This window comes from Prionailurus viverrinus, chromosome B3, assembly GCF_022837055.1.
Source record: "Prionailurus viverrinus isolate Anna chromosome B3, UM_Priviv_1.0, whole genome shotgun sequence".
Taxonomy (NCBI): Eukaryota; Metazoa; Chordata; class Mammalia; order Carnivora; family Felidae; genus Prionailurus; species Prionailurus viverrinus.
In genome coordinates this window covers 50,771,573-50,785,957 of record NC_062566.1, presented here as the reverse complement: position 1 = coordinate 50,785,957, position 14,385 = coordinate 50,771,573, and the positions used below count along the sequence as shown (strand labels likewise).

At 38.9% G+C, this 14,385-nt stretch overlaps 1 protein-coding gene across 2 annotated transcripts in view; it reads right to left on the bottom strand.

Annotated features, from left to right (window-relative positions):
• FBN1 (fibrillin 1) overlaps nt 1–14,385 on the bottom strand; it is a 234,540-nt gene that overhangs the window by 119,631 nt on the left and 100,524 nt on the right. For both annotated transcript variants that reach the window (XM_047862765.1, XM_047862766.1), the window contains 2 exons: nt 8,864–9,061; nt 5,325–5,450 (listed from right to left, as the gene is read on the bottom strand). In XM_047862765.1, coding sequence (XP_047718721.1) covers nt 5,325–5,450; nt 8,864–9,061 — 324 coding nt within the window. The remainder of the gene's footprint in view (nt 1–5,324; nt 5,451–8,863; nt 9,062–14,385) is intronic.

Sequence of the window (14,385 nt, the reverse complement as noted above, 5' to 3'; positions counted from 1 at the left end):
AATAAATAAACGTTGAAAAAAATATATATAAAAGAAATATTTTTCTACCTGTTAGTATAAATGACCGTGACCATCCTTTTTAAGGCCACTTAACCTACACCAATAGCCGAAGGGGTTATTTAAGTGACAAAACACATCAGAAAAAGTTATTCAAAAAACAGAATGAACTGGCAGGATGGAGCAGACATCTTTCACATGCTGGCTAGGTTAGCTTTGGCCCCTTTACTGAAGATAATAGCAACGACAACAATAATAATAATGAGAGTTGACAGGTATTGAGTGTGAGGCATTGATTAAATGCTTTATGTGTATCAACTCATCTATTCCTCACAGTATAGATATGGGCATAGGACCTGATCTCTATAATTCTGGGATAGAGATAGCTATCCCAGGGATAGCTCTTGCATTTTCCTGAGGCCTTCAGAAAACCAGCATGAGTAACACTCAAAATAAGAACAAAGAGGTTCATTTATAAAGTGATGTTAAACCCAAGTCTCCCATTGCCAGCGGCTGGGGAAGAGGGAGAGGGGCAGGGATCCCACTTAGGTGCATGGCCCCAGAGGTCAGTAAGTCAGGAAATACATCATAGTATACACCTCCCTAATTTTCACCCAGATAAAGATAAAACTGGACTAGGCCTAATTATTCCATTTGAAGGAGCTTAAATGGTTTTGAATTCCCTTTAGTGTCCTCTCCTCAGTGACATACCCATTTTTCTTCATGTGTCTAAGTCCCTTCTACTTTCCTGAGTCTCCTTGCTTCTCAGTCCTATTGCTTCATGGCGACAGGGGCAGGAGTTCTGATTTTGTGACCAGGCTGTGGTGAAGTCCCCTCAATAGTAAAAGGCCAGAATAAAGTATCTGAATCGAAATCACTTACACTTCGAAACTCATACTAATCTATTATTTTTTCCAGGCTCTTAGCATGCTGTATTTACCTCCTTTTAATAGAATTCAGGGATCCCACATAAGAGAGTTGGAGATCAGTGGGTTTCTTAGCATTTCTGGGAGCCAGTCTGTATTAAATATCAGCCATAAAAGTAAATCAGTTTGTGGGGGGCTGGTGGGAAGTGAGGCTTGACTGGGAAGAGATGCTTCTGTGCTCTGGACACTTCTCCCTGGCTCCCTAGGGCAGAAGGGAGAGGCAAAGCTGCTGGGAAGTAGCCATGCTTATGGTCTCACTGGCCTCTTGCTGTGTGTCCAAGAAGGGACACAGTGGTAGGCCCTTTCTGTCCAGATTTGCTGCCTGGACACAGGAAAATCCAGTGTAAAAAATCTGGCTAAAAAGTAAATAATCTGATTCTTCAAGTCATGTTGAAAATAATATCAGCCCTAGTATTTTATAGTCATACCATATATGCCCGCATACAGCACCCGCTATCTGATCACAACTGGGAAATAATGAGAAATGTGACAACTGAGTCTGGATTACAGAAATGGAAGGGACCCTGTTCAACCTCCTCATCTGAAAGCTGCAGTAACTCAGAGCTGGTAACTGATTTGTCCAAGATCACACAGGTGGGGGGGACATTACCAGGTGTAGGGCCAGGTCTACCTTATTCCTAGGGCTCTTGAGCCTGCACCACAGAAATTGTGTTCAGCAACATGTAGGGAGCTGGTGACCCTGAACAGTGGGAGTCAAGGGTTTACAATGAGCTGCAGAGCATGGGGCCCCAACTGTAAGTCAAGTAGCCCCAGGAGTAGTAAGTCAGTGGGTTAAGAAGCCCCAGGAATTGTCCTTGGTGCCTGAGAGGATAAGAGCCCCTCATAGCAAGTAGCCATCAGATGAATATGTCACTATTTCAGAAAGGGGAAGTCTTAAGGTTTTTGGCCATGTATTAGGGAGGACACAGATGTAGGGGCTACATTTTTAAAAAGTCCTTTGCATCATGCAGCGCTGGTATAATTGCTAAAGGCTGGGCTGGCGGTAATCTAAGTCCCAAAATATTAGTGGTTAATTAGGAATCCAAGGGACTTCTTCCAGAAATAAAACTTAATCCTTTAATTACACTTTTTATTTCTTAATTTCCTCCCACAGTAACCTATGCAAATATGGACTCGGTTTCCAAAAAGAAAAGGCTCGTGTGTTCTTTCAATGTGCACCCTCGAGAGTCATTGGAAAAATCAACAATGAAGGTGGGCGTGAACTCTGTTTCCCTTCCCCCCCCTCAAATCACAGCTATAAATCTCAATATTCCTTCCTAAATTTATGAAAATTTAATAATTGTTACTTGATCACTTCTGCTTGATCATTTACGTTTCAAAGGAATCTAAGTTGCATGTAATGATATAAAATTTGGTATAGTTTCAGGGCTAAAGGGATATTTTAAGAAGGGAGAATTCTGCAAAAGGCAGATCTCACTGAAAAAAAAAAACAAAAAACTGCTCTCCCCATCCCTGAGGGAGTAAAGGTTAGCAGCTTGTAAATTTGCTAAAGCCAATTTTTTATTGAATTGGTTTTTTAAATAAATTACTGTGGGCTTCCAGGTACCCAGTTCCTTCCTTTCCAAGTCAAGAGGAAGATGCATTTTAAAAGCCACTCCAAATAATGGGAAAAGTGCCAGAACGATTTTCACAAGGGCACAGAATCCCACTGTGGCCTGACCATCTTCCCAGGGCACACAGATGTTCTCTTCATCCCTTCACTGTGTGGGCCGGTTTTTCTGGAATTCCTTCTATTGACCATCCTATCAATCATCCTATGCCCAGAGTTGTGTCATTCCCATAGACAGGCATAAAGCTGGAGAAAAGCAAGGGAGTTGAAGGAGGAGACCCAGTTCACCAAGCGTTCTCAGAGGACTTTCTGATTACTCTCCTACCCGAGTAAGACAGGGCAATAACGCCCGAACCAGCTTCCAGGCCAGAGTACACATAATACAAACAGGACATTCTCTTCCAGTATCAATTTTGCATAAAAAAAATAAAAGAGAGGGGAAAAAAAAACCCATCATCTGAATTTAATGTAACCGTAGATGGCTAAGGAAAAAAAAGGTCTAGCCAAAAGTATGCTGTTTTTATCTTGTTGCTGATTTCAATATGCAGCCGGAAAAAAAAATATTTGTGAAAAAGGATTAAGTAATTTTCAGACTGAATTTTTTTGTCCATTGGATACAGCACTATAATAGGTTTCTTACCATTAACAAAAGGATTTTGAATGATTTTTCTTTCAGTCTGAGTATTAAATCTGCATCTTCTGTCTCGTTCACGACCACGCAAGGTGATCAATCCTGACAGTTGTTAACTGACAGGTGAGTGAAAGGCAAGGGACACAGGAAAACAATTCTACTCCAAGATGGAAGCTATCTAATTCCAAAAAGCAAAACTTGTCCAGAAGACTGGACAAGTCATATGGATCATAGTGCCCTAAATCTTGAAGCTGACTGTATCTAAGCTGAATATATCAAGCCGAGAAAACCTGAAAATATAAGACACAACCCATTGCTGAGGTGGATTTTGCATGCTATTATAAACCTGACAGCTTATTAGTGGCATAAAGATATATGTATATAATACCTGAAAATAAATACTATAATATTTAAAAATTTTCAAAATATTAGGAAAGATAAATATTAATATTGGAGGTTATGGCTTACATCCGGGAAAGAAGGCAATATAATATGACATCACAAGTACCACACTGTGAATCAAAAGAAGTAAATGCTAGTGCCATCTAAATGACTTCAAACAGAGCACTTACCATACCCAGTTCTTTAATTTATAACATGAAAGGGTACAGGTACTTAAGTTCTTTGCCTCATTCAGTAGCAACATCCTCTGCTTCTAACTTAAATCTACAACAGAACTTCTAAAATACGTTGGCCTGGAAGAGTCAACTTTATCGTTCTTTGAAACTTACTGTGTTTTTACAAAGTCCTAATTCCTTAGGAAGAATGTATTTTTCACAGCTCCCTCAAATGTTCATAGCATGTTCAAGAACATATTATTATAAATTCTACGTGATTGATAACTTAAAAACAACTCTAGGGGCACCTGGGTGGCTCACTCGGTTGGGTGTCTGACTACGGCTCAGGTCATGATCTCACGGTTCATGAGTTCGAGCCCCACATCTGTGCTGACAGCTCGGAGCCTGGAGCCTGCTTCTGATTCTGTGTGTCCTGCTCTCTCTGCTCCCTCCCCCACTAACGCTCTGTGTCTCTGTGTCTCTCAAAAATGAATGAACGCTAAAAAAAAAAAAAAAAAAAAAAAAAAACCAAAAAAACAAAAAAAACTCTAACCCATAAAGATAATTCCATCATGCCAGATTTCAGATTACTCAGTTTCAGGGCAAGTAGATATTAAACTTCTCATGTGTCATTTATGAACTGCTCTTCAAATCTGAAGCTGTCTTTCCCACATATGATATACTGTGGCTATCCACAAAGAAGATTAATGAACTAAGCCCATGACTTAGAATGGATTATTCCTCATTGCTGGGGTTTAGGAGTATAGACACAACAGCAGCTGCTTTCAACAAAAGTGCATGCATCTAAATGCAACTTTATATCACACAAGGTACAGCTAAAAATGAAGGAAGAAGTTTTGTCTGCTGAGTTTGATAAGAGATGTACCTTGCTATATTACTGTCAGCCATTATACATGTAAGGTGCATGCACTCATCAAAGGAAAGAGAGTTGGATGCCGCCTACTTATTTCCTAGATGTTTCCCTCTCATGGAAAAAGCATTTCTTATGGCCTTGGATGCCAGGCCTCTTTTTGGCAAGCAGCAGTAGCAGTACATATGAACATAGTCCCTCTATGCACATTTTAGAAGCTCAATCTAGAAACTAAATGCAAATGTATAAATTTACCTCCAGTTATTTTTCTGTTTGATTACCATTTAAAAAAGCTTCCATTTGATAGGCACAAAAGAAAATACTAACCTTGTACTCGGAGCATAAATAGAAGAGTTAATCTCTCCAAAAACTAACAAACATACATTTTAACTAAAAAAAAAAAAAATCAGAAGATATGTCCTTCTGATTGATACGTAATGATTAAATTTAAATTCATGTCTCTAGAACTATGCAAAAACATGTGTCTTGAACATTTTAACCCAAATATTGGTTCAAAAATACTTCATGTTTTAATATTTAATTTGATTCAGATGGATCTCTTATTTTGGGTCTATAAAAGTGGAAAAAGCTGCAGGGTTTTTCTGGTTCACTAGCACAAAGGCATATTATTCCTGGTAAGAATATTATATTTACACATTCACAGGAATGACAAAGACAGAAGGATTTTGGAACAATTTACAATAAAGCTTGTCGTTGATTTGCATTTTGCCTGCCCCTCCACCCCTTCACTGCAAAGCATAGTATTTCTTACCTTCACATTTTTGTGATGCTTCATTAAATTTGTGTCCAGCAGGGCATTTGCACTCAAAAGACCCAACAGTATTAATGCAATTTCCTCCTTGACAGAGCCCAGGGATGGCCTGGCATTCATCCACATCTGTCAGATTTTAGGAAACAGAGAGAGAGAAAGGGAGAGAGGGAGACATTCATATAAAAGTTACTGCAGAAGAAAATGTGACAGTTTTTATGTCTATATTACTCTATTTATGTCAACGAGTTATTTGTCCATTGCAATATTTGGAATACAATGAGAGAAACTATTTCTCACAATTGCTTTATGTAAAATAAATTTTTGAGTAACATAAGTTGGTTAGTAATGGTTGGTAAGAGGTCACAAATGTTTTTTCCCACCTTCCATCTTCTCTTGTGTAGAAGGCAATATTTATACTGATTTTTGTGGGTTTTATTATGAAGGCTGCAAGTTACAGGATGCAATGATAAAAAGGTTGACAATAATAACTAGAGTTATTCAAGAAATTCTTAGAATCAAAAAGCAACACATTTCTATAATAAAACTGTCTCTAAGACTTATATTGAATGATTCAGTTAAAGCAGAATTTATGTAAGATCACAGAGACTGTATGAGACAGTGAATGCTTTTATGCAGATGAAATGGAAAATGTTCACCTTCCATTCTGTAGAATTGTCTTGTGCAGTAAAAATTAAACAACCCAGGAAATTAGACTAAGAAGTGAGAGAGACCCGAGATGAATACGCAGTCTTACTTTGCTGGCAGAGAAGCCACCAGAGGGAAACTTTTTAAAGTAAGTCAGTGTGTCCTCCCAGCTCAAAACTCAAGCACCTATCTGAAAAGATTCTACCTGCCCCCTCTACTCTCTGCTCTCATCTTCTGACCTCCTCTCCCTCTCTGTCACTCTCCTTCTAAGCTGGCTTCCTTGCCATTCTTTAAATATACCAAGGATGCACTTGCCTCAGGGTTTTTAATAGTGGCCCCTTTGCCTGGATCATTCTTCCTCCATAAAGGTTCACACCATCCCATCTATCCGGTAGGTCTCTGTTCCCTATAGCAGTACATCCTTCACTGGCCAAACAGCAACAGCCAGCCCCCTGTCACTCACCACCCTTCCTACTTTGCTTACTTTTTTCCTTAGGATGAATCACCAGCTGATCGAATAAATGCTTGTTTGCTTTGTTTTGTTTTATAAACCCATTGTCTTTAATTCAAGTTCCAGACAGCAGGTTCTTCCTGTTTTGTTCACTGCTATATCCCTGGCACCCAATAACTATGGTCCCACATGTAGCCCCACATATGAACTTTCTAGGAACAAAAGTAATCATTCCAGGCTCATTGTGTTGAGTTGGAAAGACTGTAAAAAATATATGTACATTCTCTCCATCTCTTCATTACATATGTATGTATATATGTGTATAAATACACACAAAAGTCTAGTTTAATAAAGGACCCCCAGAGTGGCAGTCTAACTTTTCTTTCTCTCACTTTGCATATTCTTTTAGAAATCTGGAAGCCTAGGGTACTCTCTTATTTTACCCTTCATTGTATGAAACAAGAGAGTGATCACCAGTTTTAAAGTCTCTACTACCCCATGTTCTTCAGAAAAGTTGGCATGAGGGAAAGGGTACTAAAGGAGCAACAATTTATTTTGCTATCAAACTGTCACTGTTTTAAATGGAATGTCCTGGCCCACAAATGAATCACTATATGGGCAGTATAATTAGATTATGTTTTATAGCTGATCTCAATTTTATCTGAGACCAGAAGTTTCCATTCTCTTGATATGCTGAATATGTTATTGAAATGTTATTTGAAATTGATTGTACATATAAGCAAAACTTGATAGTCCTGTTGGTCATAATTTTTGGCCAAGAGGAAATACACAGGAGGGCACTTCTCTGCTGGCCATGCCTTCCACGACTGAAGACAGAATAAGCTCCTTTATGAGCCCATTTGCCCACAGCCCCTCACATCTGGCCCAAAGTCTAAAAACACTGGAAAGGATAACAGAGCCCCAAGCCTATAGCGGACTTGCTCCAAAAAATCCCACACCCAAACATGAAGAGTTTCATTCTCAAAGTGTCAATATAACTGCCATTTTGATTTCATGGGTTTCACAAAATTTCTGATAAAAATATTTCTTTTTCCTGACTCTTGAATAGCAGAGTCAGGAAGGGGCAGAAAGAAAATGGTGGACAGGTCTAGATTGTAGGAAATGCACAGCAAAGTCACAGAGTAGCCACTCTTCTCTCTCCCTCGTCATTCTCTGTCCCCCAACTGTCTCAGTGCCTCAGCCTCTGACAATGACTCATGGATGGATAGTTGGGCACACCAAATCTGGCTTTCTGGTCTATGTCAATGAGTTCATGGGTATTAGCTGGCTTCCAGACACCAAAACCAAGAATTTCTTCAAAATTCACTTCTAAGGATAAGAAAAATAACTAAGGTTCCCAAGAAAGGGGGAACTAAACTAACTCTTTACTTTATAAAATCACACAATAGACCCCTTTGTAATTCCTTTGTTCCAAAGTGACTTCTTGCTGCTCCTGACATTCAAAAGGACAAGTTGAAGGGCACATAAAGGAGCTGTATGTTGTACCCAGAAGTCAGGAGCCAAGACCAACAGTGTTTATCACAAGTGGAATTTGTGGAAGCAGAATTTAATGGAGACCCACAGAACTGTGTGATTCATCTCAAATTCTGTTTTACTGCACATCAGCCTTAGAATTAACACACAGAACCAAACCAAACTGGTATCTATTTGCCTCAGAAAACCATACCCTGAATTTTCTGAAAATATTGCAACTTGTTAAAAAAAAAAAAAAAGCACTGAAGATGTCTAAAGGAAGCAGATACAGCCTGGGAGTTTTCAATCCCATCAGTTTAGTGCTGAACTGCCTCCGTTCACTTCCTCCTGTTTCCTGCCAGACATCCAGACAATAAAAGAATTTGTACAGCTGGAAGAATAGGAGTAAAAGCCAAAAACAGAGTAAGGGCTTCTATGGGAGACAGGAGAAGAAGCAAGCAGGCGACATCTGGGGATATTTAAAACTGTGAAACAAATCTTAATTTATTTCTGACTTGTAAAAAAAAAAAGCATAATGTAGCATGTAAAATGGAGAGAGGAACAATTTTCTTGAGGTCAACTAAGGACAACCTAGGAGACAGAGGAACTCCAACAATATCAAATGGAGGGAAAAAAATAAGAAAAACAAAGTACCTTGTTCACAAATTTTGCTTTGTGTTTATACATAGCATTGCTCTAACGCACAGCATTACTGCAACCAGTATCACACCACCCCACAGAAACACCTCTGGGTTCGGAGGGGGAGCTGCTGGCAAGGAAAACTCCAAGGAGACCAGCTGCTCTCTCTTGATCCACGCTCCTAATGCCTAAGTTGGATATCATGCCGTCAGCGAAATCGTGAAGTTATGTCTCTGACACCACTTTTCCATTCTCTCCAACTTCACTGGAGAATGGCTCTCCAGAGCAAATAAGATGAATCCATTAAGAGCTCCATCAGCCAGGGGTTTACCTTGACAGGCTCCCGTACGGATATTTGGAATGAAGCCTCGACGACAGGGGTGGGGCTGGGCAGGGCACATCTCACAGGGGTGGCCCCAGGCTCGGCCGACAGTGGCACAGCAGAGTGTTTTTGTGCAGACAATCCCGCTGAGCTGTCCCTGGCACATCTGGTTGCTGACCACGGTAAAACATGGGCCCGTCCTGTAATCTGAAAATAAAGAAGGAGAATTCCATGAAGGTCCAGGAAAGCAGGAACCATCACGCAGAGAAACAGCTGTGCCCCATCTTGCTAGACTCCAAACTGGGAAACAGTCTTCAGGGATAGAACCACACATCACTGACTCTGTGCGAAGCCTTGGGCAGATCATTCTGCTCACCTCCATCTTCCTCACCTACAACATAGGGATAAAAACACCACTTCCTATCCACTGTGAAGACCCTGTTGTAAGAATCAAATGAGCAAATGGAAAACACTTTACAGTTGTGATGTCCTATAAAAATATAGCATATTATTACACATTCATTCACTCAAGAAAATGTACCAGTGCCCACTATGAATCAGTCCCTGTGCTTGATGTAGATGTTTTAGTGATTAAAATAGACTACATCCCTGCCCTCACGGAGCTTAGAGTCTTTTATTATTTAGGCTGGAAAAAGAAAAAATTTCAAAACTTGCAATGAGGCAAGTCATGGCATTTTTCTTCCTGGGAGTTCTTTGAACAAAAGAAATGGTTACCCGGTTCTTTTGGATTGGGTCCATCTTTTTTCAAATACAAAAAAAAAAAAATGTGCAAGCAAACAAACAAGTAGGCATTTTTAAAAATTTACCCATGCAAGGACATTAGGCATTTAGTATAAAGAGGAAGGACACTGCTCTGAAATCACTGTAACCCTTAGGCAAAAGTCCATCTTAAAGTAAACAGACATAAGCTAAGGCCATAGGAGAACTTCCAATTAGTCTCACCAGATGCAAAATCTGCCTTCATTTTTGTTTTGTTTTGTTTTGTTGTTTTGTTTGCTAAAGGGAGAAAGTCAATCTGGATTCAGCAGCCAACAAACAAGAAAGATTAACATGTAGTGAGCAAAGAGGACAAAAGCCAGGCTATTCCCAGCCTAGCCATGATAGAAATCGAGACCATAATATCCCTTTCTGTTCCACAATGACCTTGGCAGATAAGGGAGGCTGGGTTGTGGCGAGACCATAGGCTTCTATCCACCACCCAACATCGCATGTTTCCCCATGTCATTTTCAGAAATGCACAGTTTCCCATGAGTCCAGGGATGGAGTAAATAAATAATAAATAACTGAATAACCCCAGTTATTAGTTATTAGTTATTAGTTAGTTATTAGTAAGTTAGTTTCACCACTGAATTCTACAGTTTTATGAAAATCACTGTGTGCGCTAATGAAACTGCTGGGTTGGGTTTTCACTTTTCTTTGCTTCTTTCTTCTCTAAGTAGCTCATGAGACATAGATATGCAGTTTACCAAACGGCAACTCTTCCTTTACAGTACCAGCAAGAGTGAACAGGGTGGACCATGACCACATTTGGACAATAACTGAATCTTACCTGCAGGCATGCCGCTGTTCTCCATATTCTCTCTCTCCTGCTTTCTTTGCTGCAGTAATGACTCCAGCTCCTCCCTATCACTAAATGTTCTTCCTCACTCTCCCTTCTCTCTTGCTAAAATGAGCCACCTGTGGTCAATGGCACCTCCCTAATGTCCACGTGGAAAGAGGAGCCTTCTAAGGAGTTCCTAAAACAAAACGTCACCCAGTCTAGTTCAGCAAGAGGACTAGGCCCAAATTATGGTATTACTTGAGAGATGGACAGGATGGCCAAAACATCGAGTCCCCATCTTCACATCTCCCTCTCTCCGTGCAAGTGCTTGCAAAAATGTGCTATGTGTATCACTGATGGAATGCAAGATGACTTTAGATTGTCATGTTTTAATAGTCATGTATCGTTTTTAAATTTTTTAATGTTTATTTATTTTTGAGAAGGAGAGAGATAGAGCATGAGCAGAGGAGGGGCAGAGAGAGGGGGAAACACAGAATCAGAGAGAGGGAGACACAAAATCTGAAGCAGGCTCCAGGTTCCGAGGTGTCAGAACACAGCCCGACGTGGGGTTCATACTCATGAACTGTGAGATTATGACCTGAGCCAAAGTCAGACACTTAACCAACTGAGCCACCCAGGCACCCCGTTATGTATTAACTCTAATTTGTATTATTAAAGAGTATACACATAACAGACTCTGATTTCACAAATATGTTTGCTATGATGAGGATTAATAAAAAAAAGTTTAACTCAACTTAAAGGAAAATATTAATGAACACTAGTACCAGATATGCAAATGGGACAAAAAATTGTGTAGATTGCACATAAACACCACCAGTGTTACCATTCCAAAAGACTAACCTTATACCTTTGTTCCCCTCAAATCTCTAATGCTCTAGCCCCATCTATCTTTCCAGTCCTATCTCCTGACACTTCCTCAGTTTATTGTCTTTTAATTTTTTTATGCATTTTTTTACTCCCCTGGTTATTTTTTAGTTTTAGATAGTCAAGTTCTAGGTATATTTTAATATTTCTCATAATATGCCAGATCTGTTCAAAATCCACTATCTTCTTCCATAGATGTTGAATTGAAACAAGAATACAAAACTTAAATGCTTGAGCTATTGAATAAAATCTCTGCCCTCATTTCAGTCTGTCTATAAAGAAAAAATGACAGCACCATGACGGTACCATAACAGTTTGGAGCAAAAGTGCTCTTAAATGCAGTAAACTCCTGGGCAAACTCAAAGGCTGTAGTCGTTCATTGTTTCATTCAATTCTTCCAAATGTTACCTATAGGCATTTAATAAATACTTCTCTAATATATGGCATTTCTTTTCTATTTTAACACTTTATTATATATTTTTGTGATTCTAAATAAATAATATTTCAGACAATTAGGAAAGGGTAGAAACATAAATAAGAAAATAAAAATCTCATGTAATTGTACCTAAAGAAACCCTTGCTACATATATGGTATTCATATTAGGTTATTACCTAAGTTCACATGTGTTTTATTCTTGATCACAAAATAGCACTGTACTAAATACACGATTTTTAATCCTGGTTTTTTCACTTAACATTGCCAAAAGCACTTTCCCATGTAAATACTATTCCAAAATATTATTTTAATTGCTAATAATTTTCCATCAAGTTATAACATAATTTATTCAATAATTTTCTTTTTGCGCATCATTTAAATTGCTTCCGATTTTTCATTATTACCACAACAGCGTTCATTACTGATGAACTGCTTTAGGATGAGAAATGTTTAGTCTCAGGCAATAGCCATCATTATTTTTATGGCTACATATACATATATTGCTTCTGAGACCAGCAAGATCACAGCAACATAATCTCTTACTTAAAAAATAGATAAAACCTTCTATGTTAGGTAACAAGGAAAGGATTTTAAGTTTGTTTCTTTTTCTCCTCTTAATTTACTGAGGTAAGTGCAAATGTTTGAATCAAACAGATTCATGCTGGCATGTCATTTTCAATCTTTTAAAAAACATAATGGAACAGAAATTTGAATTTACAATCCTCTCTTCGACATTGCTTGGATTTGGTTTTGCTTTTCACTTTGCCAAGATACCTCATGGAAAGACCTTATATAGAGGATTGCAAAGAATCAGGGTAGATGCAAACACATGTTTTGAGAGGGACACCAGCAAAATTGAGGCATACTACAAAATACAAAGAAGATCTGATTCAGTCCTGTCTGACACTGGCTCATGACTTCAGACATGAATTCCTCATTGGAAAACCTTCATAAAAAGAAAATAATCCTTAATACTTTTCTAGAGTCAAGTTCTTACCCTCATCTCAATATGAAACACATGGAATGGAATAGGCACTTGTTAATTCTGACAATTTTCATTAGGCATCTCTAGAGCCCGTAGGGGACCCATCTTTATTAAATATACTAGATATTTGGCCAAAAGTTTGAGTATGTATAACATAATCTATAGACTTAACACCTTTCTATACTAAATACTTATCACTATGGACAAAGAACCAGAACATTGGACAGTGCATATTAGTAAGTGGACATAAATGTATTTGTAGGTCCACATTTTCAATAAAAATTGCTGAGTGCAGAAGGAGACGCATAATCTGGATGAAATAGAATTGGATCTAAAAATCTCTTGGAAGGTAAATGCTCTATTAACGTGGTTTTCAAATGTCATTCTGATTTGGCAGTGTGTGCTTTTTGTCCTGTGCTTCACTTAGATTGCCAAAGTTATGCTGTTTTTCTGTCCAATACTTCAACCACAGAAAAAAAAAAAAATCCGCCCACACTCCCAATTCCTTACTAATAATCCAATTATTTACAATTATTCCCATAGCACTTACGTGATACTAGGCTAAATTTACATACTCTTTTTTTCAGATAGTCCCAGCACTAGACAGCGAATGTGCTTAATTCAATGCTTGAGTAATGTCTGACTCATTCCCTCAATGTAAATCATTATTCCTAACGCAACTAAAATATACTATTAAAAATACTCTCTGTTTGCAAATTGATTTACAATCACTTCCTTAGAAGACCTCTATAAACCAGGGCAACAGACCAAGACTTTACCAAATTAAAATGCAGTTTTAATTGTTTTTAATGAGCTTACTCTAGTGTGGCTAGTTCCTGGGAAATTCTGCATGTACATGTTCCCATTCTGAGTGGTGAGGCTTCAGAACTGTTTTCAATCCCCATAGATTTATCAAGACTTAGGATCTAACCAATGTGTATCTGCAGCCTCGGATCCTAGGCCCCTGCCCAGCTCTGCAGCTCAGAATGCTGTGACCTGCGGTGGTACTTCACTTTCATTTGTAATGAGACTTCACCCTGAAGCAAATGCATCATTCACAGAGAAAGAATATTGTGGTGCACTGAATTCTTGTCACTCCTGCCCAGTCACTAAACCACAAACTGCAGGGAAGGCACAAGGATATAATTTTGGGCAGTAGGCTCCAATTATTTTAAATCCTTCTTTCCATAAAAATTACAAAAAAAAGAATGAGATATCAATTTATCCCTGACAGGGTCATAGCATGCTTCTACCTTCCAGGTAGGTTGGCCTGAGACACATCAGACTCCTAATGTGTGGAATTTCAATACAACCTCTTCAAGAAGGAGTTCAGGGAACTTTCAGTCCAAAGAAAATTAAAGCAAAAAAGTTCCATGATGATAATTAGTTTCATAACTGCTGCCATTTCTTCTTACTCCAATTATTCTTAACTTTGGGACATAAGCAGATCACCTGGGAAGTTCCACAAAATACTAATGTCTGGACCTCTGTCCTCCCACAGCCCCTTGCCCCCCACCCCCATGGAATCCAATGCAGTAGATGCAGCTTGGGGCCAGGGTGTCCTTCTGTGTTTTGCAAAAGCTCCCCAAAGCGACTTTGTCTTCTTGGGCTCTAAATTGTCGTTCTGTCTGCCTGTCTGTCTGTCTCTATCTCTTTCTCTTACC